This window comes from Bufo gargarizans, chromosome 7 (genome assembly GCF_014858855.1).
Source record: "Bufo gargarizans isolate SCDJY-AF-19 chromosome 7, ASM1485885v1, whole genome shotgun sequence".
Taxonomy (NCBI): Eukaryota; Metazoa; Chordata; class Amphibia; order Anura; family Bufonidae; genus Bufo; species Bufo gargarizans.
In genome coordinates, this window is record NC_058086.1 from 34168224 (window position 1) to 34185191 (window position 16968).

General features: G+C 41.1%; 1 protein-coding gene across 1 annotated transcript; it reads left to right on the top strand.

The window, feature by feature from the left end:
- Positions 1–4149: 4149 nt before the first annotated feature.
- Positions 4150–16294, top strand: LOC122943797 (vitellogenin-A2-like). Its single transcript, XM_044301838.1, has 35 exons — positions 4150–4272; positions 5605–5634; positions 6286–6437; positions 6695–6946; positions 7029–7190; positions 7280–7428; positions 7545–7695; positions 7844–8001; positions 8321–8486; positions 8615–8740; positions 8957–9175; positions 9255–9478; positions 9632–9729; positions 9812–9936; positions 10075–10176; positions 10260–10379; positions 10468–10657; positions 10738–10831; positions 10915–11100; positions 11246–11393; positions 11485–11689; positions 11784–11953; positions 12045–12710; positions 12797–12847; positions 13002–13085; positions 13169–13381; positions 13473–13615; positions 14112–14250; positions 14343–14478; positions 14567–14753; positions 14955–15049; positions 15138–15235; positions 15487–15646; positions 15740–15895; positions 16016–16294. Exons 1-35 carry the CDS (start codon positions 4233–4235, stop codon positions 16129–16131), a joined length of 5511 nt encoding a protein of 1836 aa, XP_044157773.1. The 5' UTR covers positions 4150–4232; the 3' UTR covers positions 16132–16294.
- Positions 16295–16968: the final 674 nt, after the last annotated feature.

Here is a 16968-nt window from a genome sequence, read left to right on the forward strand (position 1 = left end):
GTAACAACAAAACCAGGTTCTGTTTGGGAACTGATGATGGTTGGGTTAAAGTATAGAGGCCTGGTGGTAAGCGCTTCAATCCTGCCTTTGCTGTGAAGTGACACACTGCCCCAACATCTAGTGTGATGATCTGCAGGGCCATCGCATAGAACAGACAGTGACCCCTAGTAGTGATACGAGGGACACTAACAGCTCAGCAATATGTGCAGGACATCCTGTTACCTCTCCTGGCAGGGCTTCCAACTGGCATTTTTCAGCAGGATACTGCTTGCCCACAAACAGCAACGGTTTCCCAGGAATGTCTCCTCCAGATTAAACACTTCCTTGGCTGCCCAATCACCAGATTTATCGCCAGTTGACCACTTAAGGGACCAGCTGGGATGCCACCTTCAGCAACCTATGAGTGTGCAGGATGTACAGGTCCAGCTGTAACATCTGTGGGCAAATGTGCTGCAGGATACCATACAGAACCTGTATGCCTCCATGCCCAATTGTATCTCATCTTGTGTCCAGGCTAGAGGCCGTATTAATATTATTTATTATTAAAGCACCACTCATTCCATGGCGCTGTACATTTCAAAAAGGGTATACATACAGTTGTGTTCAAAATAATAGCAGTGTGTTTAAAAAAGTGATTGAAGCTCAAAATCCTTCTAATAGCTTTTATTTCCATACACACAAATGCATTGGGAACACTACACATTCTATTCCAAATCAAAACATGAAGAAAAATATATCAAATTTGTGTTGTTCCTCTAAAAAAAATTGAAGAAAGGGGAATATTAGACTGTTCAAAAAATAGCAGTGTTTGTATTTTTCTTTACAAACTCAAACATTCACTATATAAACTGAAAAATGTTTGAAGATTTTGCTTTCCTTTGAATCACTTTACTAATATTTAGTTGTATAACCGCTGTTTCTGAGAACTGCTGGACATCTGTGCTGCTCGGAGTCACCACCTTCTGGCCCCTGTGAACAGGTATTCCAGCCCAGGATGATTGGACTACATTCCACAGTTCTTCTCTATTTCTTGGTTTTGCCTCAGAAACTGCATTTTTGATGTCACCCCACAAGTTTCCTATTGGATTAAGATCCGGGGATTGGGCCGGCCGCTCCATAACGTCAATCTTGTGGGTCTGGAACCAAGATGTTGCACGTTTACTGGTGTGTTTGGGGTCGTTGTCTTGTTGGAACACCCATTTCAAGGGCATTTCCTCTTCAGCATAAGGCAGCATGACCTCTTCCAGTATTCTGATGGATTCAGACTGATCCATGATCCCTGGTCTGCGATAAATAGGCCCAACACCGTAGTATGAGAACATCCCCATATCATGATGCTTGTGCCACTATGCTTCACTGTCTTCACAGTGTCCTCTGGCTTGAATTCTGTGTTTGGGGGTCGTCTGACAAACTGTCTCCGGCCACTAGACCCAAAAAGGACAATCTTACTTCCATCAGTCCACAGAATGTCTCTTTAGGCCGTCAATGTGCTTTTTGGCAAAATGTAACCTCTTCAGCAGATGTCTTTTTTTCAACAGTGAGACTTTGCGAGGGCTTCTTGCAGATAGCTTGGCTTCACATAGGTGTCTTCTAATTGTACAGGTCCTCACAGGTAACGTTAGACCTTCTTTGATCTTCCTGGAGCTGATTGTTGGCTGAGTCCTTGCCATTTTGGCTTTTCTTCTATCCATTCGAATAGTAGTTTTTCGCTTTCTTCCACGTCTTTCAGGTTTTGGTTGCCATTTTTAAAGCATTTGCGATCATTTTAGCTGAGCAGCCTATCATTTTCTGCACTTTTTGATATATTTTCCCTTCTCCAATAAACTTTTTAATCAAGGTACGCTGTTCTTCTGAACAATGTCTGGAACGACCCATGCTCCTCAGAATTTCAGAGACAAATGCACTGTAACCAGCATGTACAACATTTGCTGCCTTCCTTCCTTAAATAAGGGCAATAATTGCCACCTGTTTTTCAAATAAAAAATGACCTCACTCATTGAACTCCACACTGCTATTATTTTGAACATGCCCCTTTCAATAAGTGATTAAATTACACAGGATCAGCAGCATGCATGTCATGACTGTTGGGTTTCTATTACTCTACTACACCTGCTAGTAAATTATTTGCCATGTAGAAATATCATTTCTGCCAAAAACAGTGATTGATCAGGTTAGTGATGTCTGACTGCTATTATTTTGAACACAACTGTACATAATATAGACAATTGCAATAGGCATGGCCAAGATGAGTTACAAACTGTTACAGAAGGAGAGAGGGCCCTGCCCGTGAGGGCTTACAATCTACAAGGTATAGAGGAAGGACACAGTAGGTGCGAGTAAAGCTGGTCACGGCGGTATAGCCTCAGCAGGGTCATTGGTTGTAGGCTTGTCTGAAGAGGTGGGTTTTCAGGTTTCTTTTGAAGGATTCCACTGTAGGTGAGAGCCTGATATGTTGGGGTAGAGAGTTCCAGAGTATGGGGGATGCACGAGAGAAATCTTGGAGGCGATTGTGGGAAGAGGTGATAAGAAAAGAGGAGAGAAGAAGCTCTTGTGAGGATTGGAGATTGTGTGTGGGGGTGTATCGGGAAAGTAGCTCAGAGATGTAGGGAGGGGACAGGTTGTGGACGGCCTTGTATGTATTTGTTAGTATTTCAAACTGAATTCGCTGGGCAATGGGGAGCCAGTGAAGGGACTGGCAGAGGGGATAGGCAGAGGAGCAACAGGATGAGAGGTGGATTAGTTGGGCAGCAGAGTTAAGGATAGACTAGAGGGGTACAAGGATGCTACATGGAAGGTCACATAAGAGGATTTTACAGTAGTCTAGGCGGGAAATGATGAGGGCATGTACAAGCATTTTTGCAAACTCCTGGTTGAGGAATGTGCGGATGTGGGAGATATTTTTGAGTTGGAGGCGGCAGGTGGTGAAAAGGGCTTGGATGTGGGGTTTGAAGAACAGGGCAGAATCCAAGGTCACTTCAAGGCAGTGGACTTGGTTGACCAGGGAGAGTGTGCAGCCATTGATTGTGATAGATAGGTCTGTTAGGGGGGGTATGAGCAAGATGGAAGAAAGATGATTAATTCTGTCTTATCCATGTTAAGTTTTAGAAAGAGAGAGGAGAAGAAGGAGGCTATAGAAGATGGGCATTGTGGGATTCTGGATAGTAAGGTGGTGATGTCTGGACCCAACAGGTACATTTGTGTGACGTCAGCATAAAAGTTATACTGAAAGCCATGGGACTCTATGAGCTGTCCCAGTCTGAAGGTGTACATTGAGAAGATCAGGGGTCCTAGGACAGAGCCTTGCAGGACACCAACAAAGAGGAAATGAGACGACGAGGAGGTGGTGTGAGAGTGGGAGACACTAAATGTCCGGTCTGTGAAGTATGATCTGATCCAGTAGAGCGCCAGGTCAGTGATGCCAAGAGATGAGAAAGTTTGTAACAGAAGTATCTCTTCTTGTATCCAGGCTAGAGGCCGTATCTCATCTTGTATCTAGGCTACAGGTAGCACAACAAGGTTCTAGAGCCTCCTTTCATTTGTGCAGTTTTCCCCAATAAATATATCCTTTCGCTCTTATATTATAATCACTTATATACTGTACATCATTATTACATTCACACATAGAACGTTTCATTCCATTCCCACAACTCCTTCTTGGTGACTCGTTTTTGTTTGTTTTTTGTCTACAAGAGTAGCCAGACCTATACGTATTCCTCCAGGTCACCCTGAAGTTATGAACTGTCTTTTTTTTATTTTTTAATAAATATATTACAAAAATAGAGTGATCACAATGAATGCACATGGGTCGTACAGGCAGCACTTAGAAACAAAGATCCAACATAAAATATAGAAAAGTATCTGCTCATCAATTCGAGAATATTTGATTTAATTTGACCAGAGACAGGTCATGATGACCGGGCCAAAGGTAATAGAACCTGTAAAACAAGTAACCATGCACCAAAAAATAAATTATACAAATTATAAACTTAGTAACATTGAAAATATTATGATATCATGACAAGCGTGCACCTTAATATTTGTTCATAGAAAATCAGCGATTATCATTATCTTTTTGGGTTGCAGAGTTAATGGTTGATGGAAGAGAAGATCTTTGGCCAAATCTGATAAGGACGCAACAGCGTGCCAATGATAATGTGCCCATGGGGTGTCGTATGCCAGTAGTTTTGCTATAAATACGGTGGACTCTCCTTGGTCAGACATTCACCATCATCATGAGGGGAATCATCCTAGCACTAGTGCTCGCACTAGCGGGTGAGTGATTGCCGCTGAAGCATCTATCTATCTATCTATATATCTCATATCTGTCTATCTATCCTATATCTATCTATGTCACAGTGGCGTAGCTATCAGGGAAGCAGGGGAAGCGACTGCTTCGGGCCCGAGATCAGAACAGTACTAAATGTTTTCAGTAGATCTAGGGCTGCCCCTACTCACAACTGATGCCACTTACAGCAGCAGCGCCGGAGCTCCTCCCACTGAAGGTCCTTATTCCTCCTCCTATGGCCGTTCTCAGGCTGGGATCCGCAGTACTGGCGCACCGCTTGCCAGTACTGTGTTTTGTTTTCTATTGGCTGGCAGCTTACTATGACAACAGCTGCCAGCCAATAGCAGAACTTTATGGGATCAAGCCCCACCCACCAGTGTGAAGCTACTGTAGAGCAGGCCAGGTGCTCCAGCACACAGGGCTCTACAATGCCTGCCCCCCCCCCAGGTGTCTTGTTCTCTGACCCCCCCATAGTAGATTACTAACCCTCCACTGCTGTCCCTGGATGGCACAGAGGGGTGATGGCACCTACTTCTCCAGGCTGCCTGTGAGGACCAGACATCAGCTGTCTACAGGAAAGGTAAGTGTCTGTGTGTAGAAATAGGTGTATAACTACTTCTATGTTCATGTGTGTGTGTGTGTATATTTATATATATATATATATATATATATATACAGTGTATATGTCCATGTATGTGGTGAGTGCATATGTGAGTCTGTCCATGTATGTTCTGAGCGCGTCAATATATGGGGTGAGTACGTGTATGAGTGCGTCCATGTATGTGGTGAGTGCGTGTATGAGTGCGTTCATGTATGTGGTGAGTGAGTGTATGAGTGCGTCCATGTATGTGGTGAGTGCGTGTATGAGTGCGTCCATGTATGTGGTGAGTGCGTGTATGAGTGCGTCCATTAAGTTGGGGAAGGGCTCTGCACAAAAATTTGCTGTGGGGCCCAGTCAGTTCTAGCTACGCCCCTCATATGCCATATCTATCTATCTATCAATCTATTATCTATCTATCATATGATAGAGCTGAGTTTGTAATTCATGTATCTGTGGTCTTACACCTACCTGTATTATAATAAGAGCTACCACAGTGCACAGAATCTGTGAGTATAACCATTATAATGTATGCTTTACTGGTAGCATGCTAATAGTCTGATATATTTTTATTTATTTATATTACTTGACATGTGCCGCAGCACTTTACAAACATTGTCATCACATATCTAATTAAAGAAATGTATTAATACTTACAAGTACTTATATGTTGTTTTCTTGTAATAATATATGTTGAATTATATTTCATCTCTTTTTCCAGGTGCCAGGCCAGGCCCCGAACTGTATTTAGGTAAGACTAATGCTATAAATGTAATTATAATTTTGTGTTGCACATACAGTATACTGTAAGGAGAAACAACTTTATCTATTTAAAAATCAAAAAAATTTATAATCGAATATTATTTTAAAAGAGCATGTATAATTAAATATAATATATCTAGCTCTAATAATAATTTCTCACTTTAATAATAATTATTTATAATAGTTATAACAACTATAACAGTATATATATATATATATATATATATATATATATATATATATATAGTATTACACTCACACTCACAAATAATAATAATGAAAAGGTTAAAAGTACAAATTGCTTTCAGTAAAATGGTTGGTTTCAGCTTTTAAGCCACTTATTTCTCTGTGTCAATTTGTGTCCGTTTCTGTTCACTTGACTTTATGTTATCTTTGAGTTTTCAAGAATTTAAAGTTAAATTATATAAAATTACTACTGGTCATAAGAGAGGCACAAGTCATGGCTATACATGCTTTCTATACCAGATCCACTAACATAACTATCATCCTCATGAGAATATACATTCTAATCATCTGGGGAAATTTAAAGGGGTCCTCTGGTTTACACCAATTTTCAAATAATTTGTTAGGTAAAATGTATATCTTGCCTGATGGTAATTCATTCCTTGTCATGTCTCAGATCCTACATTCAGCCAGAGCAAAGTCACTTTGTACGACTATGAGGCTGTTACCTTGACCGGACTTCCTGGAAATGAATTTGTCAAAGCTGGAATTAATATTGACTGCAAGCTTCAGATCAGCCCCTATGCCCAGAGGACATATCTATTAAAGGTAAAAGACATATAAACTCTCAAACGCAGATTAATTATTTATTTTACTCATATAGTGCTGACATGATGATCAGACACAGCCTAAACGGTTGGTTCTACTAACCATATTCTTACTATCTATGGTTAACCTAATGGTTAGGCCAGTTACCTCCAACCTGTGGCTCTAGCTGGGTCACCAATTGAAGACCATTGAGTGAGTCCTAGATGGTTGAAAATTTAGAATTTAATGTTTTTCATCATTTTCGCTCCTATATTTAGGTCCAGTCTCTGTCCATAAAAGAAATCAATGGTGCATGGCCTAAAGACCCGTTCACTCGCTCCTCTAAGTTGACCCAGGCTGCTGCCGAGCAGCTCACCAAACCCATCAAGTTTGAGTACCACAATGGAAGAATCGGAAATGTTTATGCTTCTAACGATGTTTCCAGAACCGTGGTCAACTTGATTAAAGGAATACTCAGCTTGTTCAATGTCAACATCAAGAAGTCCCAGAATGTGTACGACCTGCAAGAGGTTAGTGTTGATGTTTTAGGATGTTCCACTGCACCAAATTTTCTGTAAGTATTTACTACAAATTTATTTTCCATTTCCATAGAGAAGCATTGGCGGTGTTTGCCACACAAGATATGTGATCCAAGAAGACAAGAGAGGAGATCAACTGAGTGTCGTGAAGTCCATTGATTTCAATAACTGTGAAGACAAAGTAGCCAAGTATATTGGAATGGAGTTCTTGGAACACTGTTCAACATGCAACAAGGTACATGCCTTATTGCTTCCCATCGGGCTTTAAAAAATACCCCTCTTTTCGCATACCAATTGTCTTTTTCTTTATGCTATTCCATGTAGATTCACAAGAATTTGCGTAATGCTGCAACTTTCACCTACAAGATGAAGAACAGGGATCACAATACTATTATCACTGACGTCACCTCTGAGCAGGTCATCCTCTATGCTCCATTCCTGGAACATAACAGTGGTGCCGTAATGGAAGCCAAGTAAGTCAGTTTTTTTTTCCAACTCAATGAAAGCTCACTAATTACATTAGGAAATTTAGAATATATTGCGGATTTGCTTCATATTTTTCATTTTGTTTTTTATTTTTATATTTTAGGCAAATTCTTACCTTTACTGGAACCAAGAGCAGCCAAATGAATTCCCCTCAACTTGAACTCCAGGATCGTGGAAATCTCCAATATAAATTCGATGATGAGCTTCACACAATTCCATTTGTTCTCATACAGACCAAGAGCATTGAAGCACAGGTACGAAAGGTGTACGCAAGTATACACCAGTCTACATATACAGGAAAATAGCCTCCATTCTTCCATATCAGGCAAACTTCCCGAAAAAAATTAGAACTTTTTTATACATCAGTAAAACCCTCTCCATTGTTCTTTTTTTCCCCACCAGATCGTAGAAACTCTTCAGCATTTAGTACAGAACATCCAACAGAAAATCCCTAAGGATGTATCTGATAAGTTCATCAAGCTGGTGCAGCTTTTGCGTCATGCAACCCACGACATCTTGCAGACCATTTGGAAGCAGTTTGATGAAAAGTCAAGATACAGGTTGGTGTTTTCATATTCTAGTCAGAAATGGAAGATATGTATCAAAACTAATAGGGTAATTTATCAAACTGGTGTAAATTAGAACTGGCTTAGTTGCCTATAGATCAGATTCAACCTTTCATTTTCCAAAGGAGCTGTGAAAACAAAAGATGGAATCTGATTGACTACTATGGGCAACTAAGCCAGTTCTACTTTACACCAGTTTGAAAAATGACCCCATAAGACTTAATGGTGGCCATTGTCATACTGGAGAACTTGAGCTATCAATAAGCTTCGCAGCATTGCATCATATCTTCATCATATCTTGTTTTTGCTCCAGATCCTGGATCCTCCAAGCCCTTCCTATGACCAGAACAGCAGACAGCCTGAAGATAATCTACCAAATTATTCACAACGGAGACCTGACAAATGCAGAAGCCCTCAGATTGCTTCCCATCGCATTGCACTATACCAGAGGCAGCCAGCAGGCATTGCAGATCGCTCAAGTATGTGTTTACCTTGATTCCTAAAAGTATATCCCTATTGTAATACTCGTTCTGCTACCAGCTATGATCGTTTAACTAATTACTGTACCTGTATCAGTAAAACAGGAATCTCCTTTTTTTTGCTGTAGGATATAATCAGAGACTCCAAAGTTGATAAAAACCCAGCATTGTTCAAAGTCGCCATGCTTGGATATGGTTCAATGGTGAAGAAATACTGTGACCGTCTCAGTACTTGCCCTGAATCAGTTCTGGATGTGAGTAACTTCTACAAGTCATGAAATTGACAAGGCATTTGGTGGTGTGTTTTTTCAGAAGAAGGCAGACAAGCCACGGCTTGCCTAATGGAGGTGTGCAAACAAAAGAACTAGAACCATCAATGACAGGAGAGGAAAATATTGTGTTTTTATAAATCTATGTTTTGTTTTGCAGTTTTTGTTGGTTTTATCCTGAAATGTTGTGCTCTTTTGTAGCCTATCAATGATTTGGCAGCTCAAGCCCTGAGCAAGGCCCATGAAGAAGACATGACTCTGGCACTCAAAGCCCTGGGTAATGCTGCCCAGTCTGAATGCATCAAACGGATACAGAAATTCTTGCCAGGATTTTCTTCCAGTGCTCATCAACTTCCAGTCAGGGTTCAGGTTGACGCTGTCATGGCTTTGAGGAATACTGCTAAGAAGGACACCCATAGAGTAAGCTAACCTTTCCAGATCTCTTACTGGATCGTTATTTTTGTCTTTGATAATAACATAATTGGCATGTACATTCTAGGTTCAAGAGACTTTAATGAATGTCTACATGGATCCTGATATACGGAGTGAAGTGAGAATGGTTTCTTCTTTGGCCTTATTTGAGACAAAACCCAACCTTGCTATGGTTACCAATATGGCCAATGTGGCCGTTAGAGCGATCAAAGATGACCTTCAGTTTGCCAGTTTTATCTACTCTCAACTCAAAGCTTTGGCCCAAAGCAGCATACCTCAACTGGAGCCAGTGTAAGTAACATGACAGTTGGATACTGACAGGTGTTTTATAAGTTAAACTGGCAAAAAGTATGACAGAACTTATTTAAGTTGAGTTATAAAATAGCTGCCCCACTCCATGAGGTCCTAGTCCATGAACCCAGTGTCTTTCCTATTCTCTTCCAGGGCTGCTGCTGCCAGTGTTGCTCTGAAACTGTTCAACCCAAGCATTGATAGTCTGGGATATGGCCACAGCAAGGTCGTCCGTATGGACTCCTACAAATGTGAGTCTATAGTAGGTCTCTTACGATGCATTTGTTTGCGGGCTGTCACTTTATTATACTAAAATATTACTTTACATTGTAGACCCTTTAATGAGTGGAGCCGCCGCCGAGGTCAACATCATGAATAGTGCCAACACCATGTTCCCAGTGTTCATTTTGGCCAAAGTTAGAGCCCAAGTAGCTGATGCCGTGAGCGACGTTATAGAGGTAAGAGGAATCAATATAAGTAATATAATAAAGACCGATATAAATGATAAATATGACCATATAGCATAATAGCACAGTACCACTGGGAAAACATTTCAGTCTACTCATGGCGGTAAAGATCATCCATGTCGTTCATAGGTTGGTATCAGAGGAGAAGGAATGGAACAGATATTGAGAAAGCAAGACATCCAGTTCCGCGATTTCCCAATGAGGAAGAAGATCAACCAGATCATGAAAATGGTGAGTGTTTTTCTTCCTTGTCCTTCTTACTGTCTGGTTGCCATTGCCTGTAATGGATGTTGTAACTTTATATTCCTTCGCAGCTGAAAGGATTCAAATCTCAGCCATCTCAGACTCCACTTATGTCTGCATATGTAAAAGTCTCTGGCCAGGAACTTTCCTTCACTGAAATGAACAAAGACACCATTCAAACTTTCACCCAGGTAAGAATAACCTACAAGTTTTACAACACGTGAATGTCATATGGTCCTTATGTCTATGGTAGCTTATTATTGGATTGAATTATTTCAGGCACTAAATGAGCCAGCAGACAGACATGCTGCAGTCAAGAGATTCGCTAACCAGCTTCTGAATGGAGTGGCTGGACAATACGCCTGGGCAATTATGGCATCTGAATCTCGTCGTATCACCCCAACTACTGTTGGCTTGCCAATGGAGATCAGTGTGTACTCTGCTGCTGTGGCCAATGCCCCCTTGAACAGTATGTAAACGTGAATGAATACTTCATTTTATCCAATCTCGTATGAGTAGCGAATTGACAAGATTATATCTTTACCACAGTTGATGTGAAGATGAACCCAGCTTACACACCAGACTTCAGTATTGCTCAGTTGCTGGAATCTCAGTTACAGATCAATGCAGATGTCAACCCAAGGTGAGATTCAACTTGAATAAGGGTAAAAAAAAAAGTGGGCTGGCGCAATGTGCAATGTGATAATGTGTCATGTCTTCTCACAGCTTGTTAATTCATGGTGTATCAACTGTGGGAATCAACACCCCCTTTATCCAGAGCGGAATTGAATTTCATGCCAAGGCACATGCAAACATCCCTGGAAAATTCATGGCCCGCATAGATATGAAAGAAAGAAACATTAAGTTTGAAGCACAACCCTGTCAACAGGAGAATGACTTACTTCACATAAGGTATGTTTTAATGGTTGATATTTCATGAGAGATAACTTACTGAACTCATTGCACAAAAGTCTAAAATAAAAAGATTGTTGGTTCCATGAAGGTGACAAAAAAAGTTATGAAGAATTCCTCCAACTTTTCTTTCAATTTTGTGCAGTGCACAGACATATGCTGTCTCAAGAAATGTTATGTATTTGGATGCTGTTAAGAAGACACCACTTGTGCCAAAAGCAGCCAGCCAAAGTATCCTCCAGAAACACTTTGAGTCCAAAGGCAGAGCTTCGGCTGAAGGAGCCAGTATGATGGTAACAGCTAAGAATTTCTACACTTCTGAATAAGTAGAATCATATCTCCACAATGATCTGTTATTAATCCTTTATTTCTTCTTTTTACCAGGAGGCCTCCTCAGAAATCGGATCCAAGAAATATGTGGGTCTTGCAAATGTACATTACACCCAGGTGTTCAAACCCTGCATAAAAATCTCACATATTCCCATCCAAGTTTGTTTTAACATGTACTCTCGCAGTGCTGCAGCACGCAAAGATTCAATCTTCTATCGAGCGGTGGGAAATCATGATATCAGGGTCACAATGAAACCAGGTTAGCAGTTTCTTGGTACAGCACTGTTGGGTTTGTGTAGTTCGTGTTCCTTTGGTTCCAGGTTGTTTGATGCCTGGTCTCTGTATGTCTACAGCTCACACTGATGCCGCAATTGAAAAAATCCAAGTTGAGGTAACAGCCGGACCCAGGGCGGCCTCGAAGATAATTGCCCTGGTTGAGGTAGAGGAGAATGAAGGTGAAAAACTTGAGGAATCTGAGATCCAAAAGAGACTGAAGGCCGTCCTTGGCATTGAGGACATTGCAGTAGGTGTTGATTAACTCATGTTATGCTGGGTTCCATGAATATGAGTATATTGTTGTTTGACAAACTTGCACTCTTTTTTCCTCCCCTTAGGCCAGGAATGAAAGTCTGGCCCAACGCAACAAAAAGCAAAAACCGAAAAAACAGCGTAAAACAATAGCTGCAGATGGTACAGAGACTTTGGCCCGTGCATTATCATCCTCTAGCTCTTCATCTTCTTCCTCTTCATCCTCTTCTTCCTCTTCATCTTCGTCATCATCAGCACCTGGTCAAAGAGCTAAAAGCAGACAACATGGTCAGAAACAGCAAAGCTCTAGCAGTCTGACAAGCAGCAGCAGTAGTAGAAGCAGCAGCAGAAACAGGAGACAGAAACAAGCACCATGGGATGCAGCAGCTCAAACAAACAGAGGCCATAATAAGAGAAGCAGCTCTGGCAGCAGCAGCAGCAGCAGTTCCAGCAGCAGCAGTTCCAGCAGTCCCAGCAGTAGCAGTAGCAGCAGAGGCAGCAGACAAGGAAGACATAATAGACCAAGCAGCAGTAGTAGCAGCAGCAGTAGTAGTAGCAGCAGTAGCAGCAGCAGCAGTAGCAGCAGCAGCAGCAGCAGTAGCTCTCTGAGGAACAGCAAGAATAGGCAACAGCAACGTGAACAAGCAAAACAACATCAACATGGAGACAGGCGCAGAAGCAGCAGCAGCAGTAGTAGCAGCAGCAGCAGCAGCAGTAGCAGCAGCAGCAGCAGCCAATCCTCTAGAAACTGGGTATGTTATATATGTGTAGATAAATAGAATGTGGCCCCGTGTTATATATCTGTCCATTAATGCCCATGTGTTATTTTCTTCTACAGAGACACAGAGAATTTTATAACCTTCGCTTTAGACCAGTACGGACACAAAGAGTAAGTTTCAACTTTTCGCGAGCCATTTGCCACATCTGTGGATTTCCTCCATAGGAGACCATTTTCCCATGTGCAATTTGTATAAGGGATGATAGAATCATAATCAATAATTACATTTACTGTGATATCCTAACATGAACCATTATCTTTCTAGCATGGCAGCAAACAACAGTACTCCTCTTCATCTTCAAGCTCCTCATCTTCAAGCAGCAGCAGTGCTCCCAGGCATACTCGCCAGGTAGATCTTGTTGGCTTACATGCTAAACCTAAACTCTGTCGTCATTTATGGAACCTCATTTAAAAGGTTATTTCTGCTTTTAGGGCAAATTTATGGGTGACAACAAACCCCCGGCATTGGTCGCCACCGTGCGTGCGGTCAGAAATGACAAAACCCATCAAGGATACCAGATGATCATCTACGCAGACTATTCTGTCTCCAGACCTCGTCTCCAGGCCTACATTGTAGATTTCACTAAGACGAGCAGGTGGAGAGCTTGTCTCAATGCTGAAGTTGTGAGCTCTCATGAAGCCACGGTGAGCCAATGTCTATGTTGTAAAAACGTGTAAAATATGAATGACTTTTATGTCTTTTCTGCTGAACATGTGAATATTTTAACCAATTCAGGCCAGCCTCAAGTGGGGACAGAACTGTCAGGATTACAAGATTGCAACCAAAGCTCAAACTGGACACCTGGGTAACCAACCTGCAGTAAAGGTGACTGTTCAATGGCCAAAAGTACCATCCAAACTGAAGTATGCTGCCTCATAGTAAGTTGTTTTTAGCACCATTGTGAAATGTATTATGTGGGCATAGATGACAAGGTTGAAAAAAAAAAAAACATAAGATCCTTCAAGTCCAAAACATATACCTTCTGGGTTGATCCACAGAAAGGCAAATACCCATATGAGATGGTGTCCAATTGGCCCATATATACTTCCTGACTGCAAATATGGCCATTCTGAATAAATACTTGAATCAGCATTGTGTGTGACTGTAACTTGTGATATTATTACTTTGAAGAAAGGTATCCATGCCCCTCTCGAACCTGCTCAATGAATAAGCCATCTCCACCTCCTCTGATAGAGAATTCCATAGTCTCACTGCTCAAAAGATCTTCATCTATGTTGATGACGAAACATTCTTTCTTCTAGTTATTGTTAGTAGCTTAGGTCTCATAGGGGTGAAAGCCCCAATCAAAACTCTAAAGTCTCTATAGATTGTCTTGTGACAAATGATGTATTAACGAGTCATTATTTGTGTTAGCGTTTCAGAATTTGTACCAGGAGCTGCATACATGTTGGGATTCTCTGAGAAATACAAGAGGAATGATCAACGACAAGCAAAACTAATCATGTCCCTAAGTTCTCCAAGAAGAATTGACATGGCTCTCCAGCTCCCAAGGGTAAATGGGAATATTTCCTCATATTGCATCGAATTCTATTTAACAAGGCCATCATAATAATTGTTATATATGTGTAAATTTCCTTGCCATAGTTGACACTATACGACAGAGCTCTCAGAATACCTGTTCCAATCCCAGTTCGTCACGTTTCTCAAAGTGAAATTCAACAAGCTCCAACCTGGAACATATTCGCCGAAGCTCCTCAAATGTTCCTGGAGTCTTTGCAAGGTTTGATAATGCACAGATAATTTCTAATAAAAGAAACAGAATTTCCTTATGATCTACCATTTTTACACAGCAATTAAACATTTTACAGGTGAATGTAAGGTTTCTGAAAACCGTCTTACAACCTTTAATGGTATTGACCTTGCTTATGACATGCCTGAAAACTGCTATCACATTCTGGCCCATGATTGCACCGATGAGATGAAATTCATGGTGATGGTGAAGAAATCCAAACACGACCCAAAAAACAAAGACATTAACATTAAAGTTGGCCAATAGTGAGTATGAAAGCTTCAAATTTAGAAACTCAGAATGTAAAACTTTTACATTTGGTAAATCCAAAATGTGTCTGCTCTCCATCGAAAGAAGAAAATGTAATATCTGATGCAATGTTGAATGTGGTTATCTTACATAAATTACAGTATGTGTATGACTAATATTAGTGAAAGAATACTCATCTTGATGTTATTCTCATATAGTGACATTTCCATGTCCTACAAGTCTGGATCACCGGAGATGACCCTAAATGGAGTTGTCTTGTCGGAAAGCCAACTTCCATACAAATCAATTGCCGGTAGGCGTCTATACATTAAAAATACATTGATAGGATATCTGCAGTAGTAAGTATATTAACAATACTATGTGCTGTTTTTATCTTTTAGAACCAGTTGTGGAGATTCTGAAGACAGAAAATGGTTTGTCCGTCTTGGCACCAGAATATGGCATTGAGAAGATCAACTATGATGGACTGAGTGTTCAGGTACTTCTTGTGTGGCTGTATTTAGGGTTGAGAATTTGGGGTCTACCATGATTGTTCTAGTGCACAGTATGGATATCCATGCGTAAAAAATATTAGACAACGATCCATCTCGGGTATATATGGAGATGGCCCTTTTGGTTTAAAGACCTACCATGAAGGTTCAAAAGGATCTGAAATAATTCTAGATTATATTAGATCACAATTTCAAATTCATATAAGGAAGTAATTAACTCAACTCTCTGTTTTGTCAGGTGATCCCAGCTGTCTGGATGAAGGGCAAGATCTGCGGTGCATGTGGTCGCAATGATGGTGAGTCACTACAAGAGTTCCATAGGCCCGATGGTTCCGTAGCCAAGGATGAAATGAGCCATGTTCACTCGTGGATTCTTCCTGCCCAGACTTGCGCTGAAGGTAAGTGAAGAAGCTATGTTACATTCCCATAAATATCCCAAATTGTGCGTCAGCATAGATCTAGAACATAATCATATTTGATCTCTACGCTAGGTTGCAATGTTCAACAGTCACTTGTGAAACTTGAGAAGGATATTGATGGTGAAAAATCCAAGTGTTATTCAGTTCACCCCGTTTTAAGATGCGCCAAAGGATGTTCCCCAGTTAAGACAGCTGAAGTAACTACTGGTTTCCATTGTCTGCCTTCTGGTAAGTGTCTCTCTTACTGCTTGCAAAGTATTTAAATACTCCACAGTCAAGCAGCGATGATGTAACTCACGTGGTTAAGTTGACAGCCATTTTCACCTTGGTCTATGAATTTCTCTGTAGGAGCAACTCTTAACCTGGATGAAGGACAAGTAAGCCTGGACAAATCTGAAGACTTCACCGAACTTGTTGAAGCGCACACATCATGTTCATGTGAAAACTCAACCTGCTCATCTTAATCCAGTGTCCCAACAGCACTTTTTCTCTGGAAGATATGTTAATTCCCTGTATAATCTGTGTACCCCACAGAGAGATATGATTTTCACTTCAGGGTAACCCCAAAAAATAATCTAGACTTTGTAATGTATTTCATTCCCAATAAAAGTTTGCATTCAAAAATAATTCACTTGTGGTTCTATGAACTCATACATACGATAAATAATCCAAAGCTATAATGAACAACAGTTTATGCAATGCACTATACAAAGCTGAAGAACATAGGCTAAAGACTTTGGAGGAGGGAGTAAGGTCATGTTCGGTGGGTGCAGGGTGCCATTGTGAGCAAGTAATAGTTAAAGGGGTTGCCCGGGTTCAGAGCTGAACCTGGACATAGCTCCTTCTTCACCCACTCAACCCCTCTGAGATGAGCTTCAGAGCATTTCATGCTCCGATGCTTTCTCTTGCCCTGTGCTGGATCACACAGGGCAAGGTTTTTTGCTTCTGCCTATCAGTGTTCCCAGTGACGTCACCCGCACTAATGGGCAGGCTTTATTATTATTATTTATTGTTAAAGCGCCATTCATTCCATGGCATTGTACATATGATAAGGGGTATACATACATAATACAGACAACTGCACTAAACATGAACAAGACGAGTTACATACTGGTACAGAAGGAGAGAGGGCCCTGCCCATGAGGGCTTACAATCTACAAATAGACCTGTCCTAGTTGTTTTACAGGCTATGGCAGTGCTAAATCCCGCCCATTATTGCTGGTGACGTCACAGGGCTCACTGCTAGGCGGAAGCCTTTGCCTAGCTTACCCATGGAGAGCGTGGTACATCACCGGATCTCC

What these genes read in the sequence shown, in the direction of transcription:
- LOC122943797 (XM_044301838.1), top strand. Translation starts at nt 4,233, where the DNA reads ATGAGGGGAATCATCCTAGCACTAGTGCTCGCACTAGCGG. An exon ending in GATGAAAAGTCAAGATACAG is followed by an intron (nt 8,002 to 8,320) that starts GTTGGTGTTTTC and finishes TTTTTGCTCCAG; the next exon opens with ATCCTGGATCCTCCAAGCCC. An exon ending in TGCCCAGACTTGCGCTGAAG is followed by an intron (nt 15,647 to 15,739) that starts GTAAGTGAAGAA and finishes TCTCTACGCTAG; the next exon opens with GTTGCAATGTTCAACAGTCA.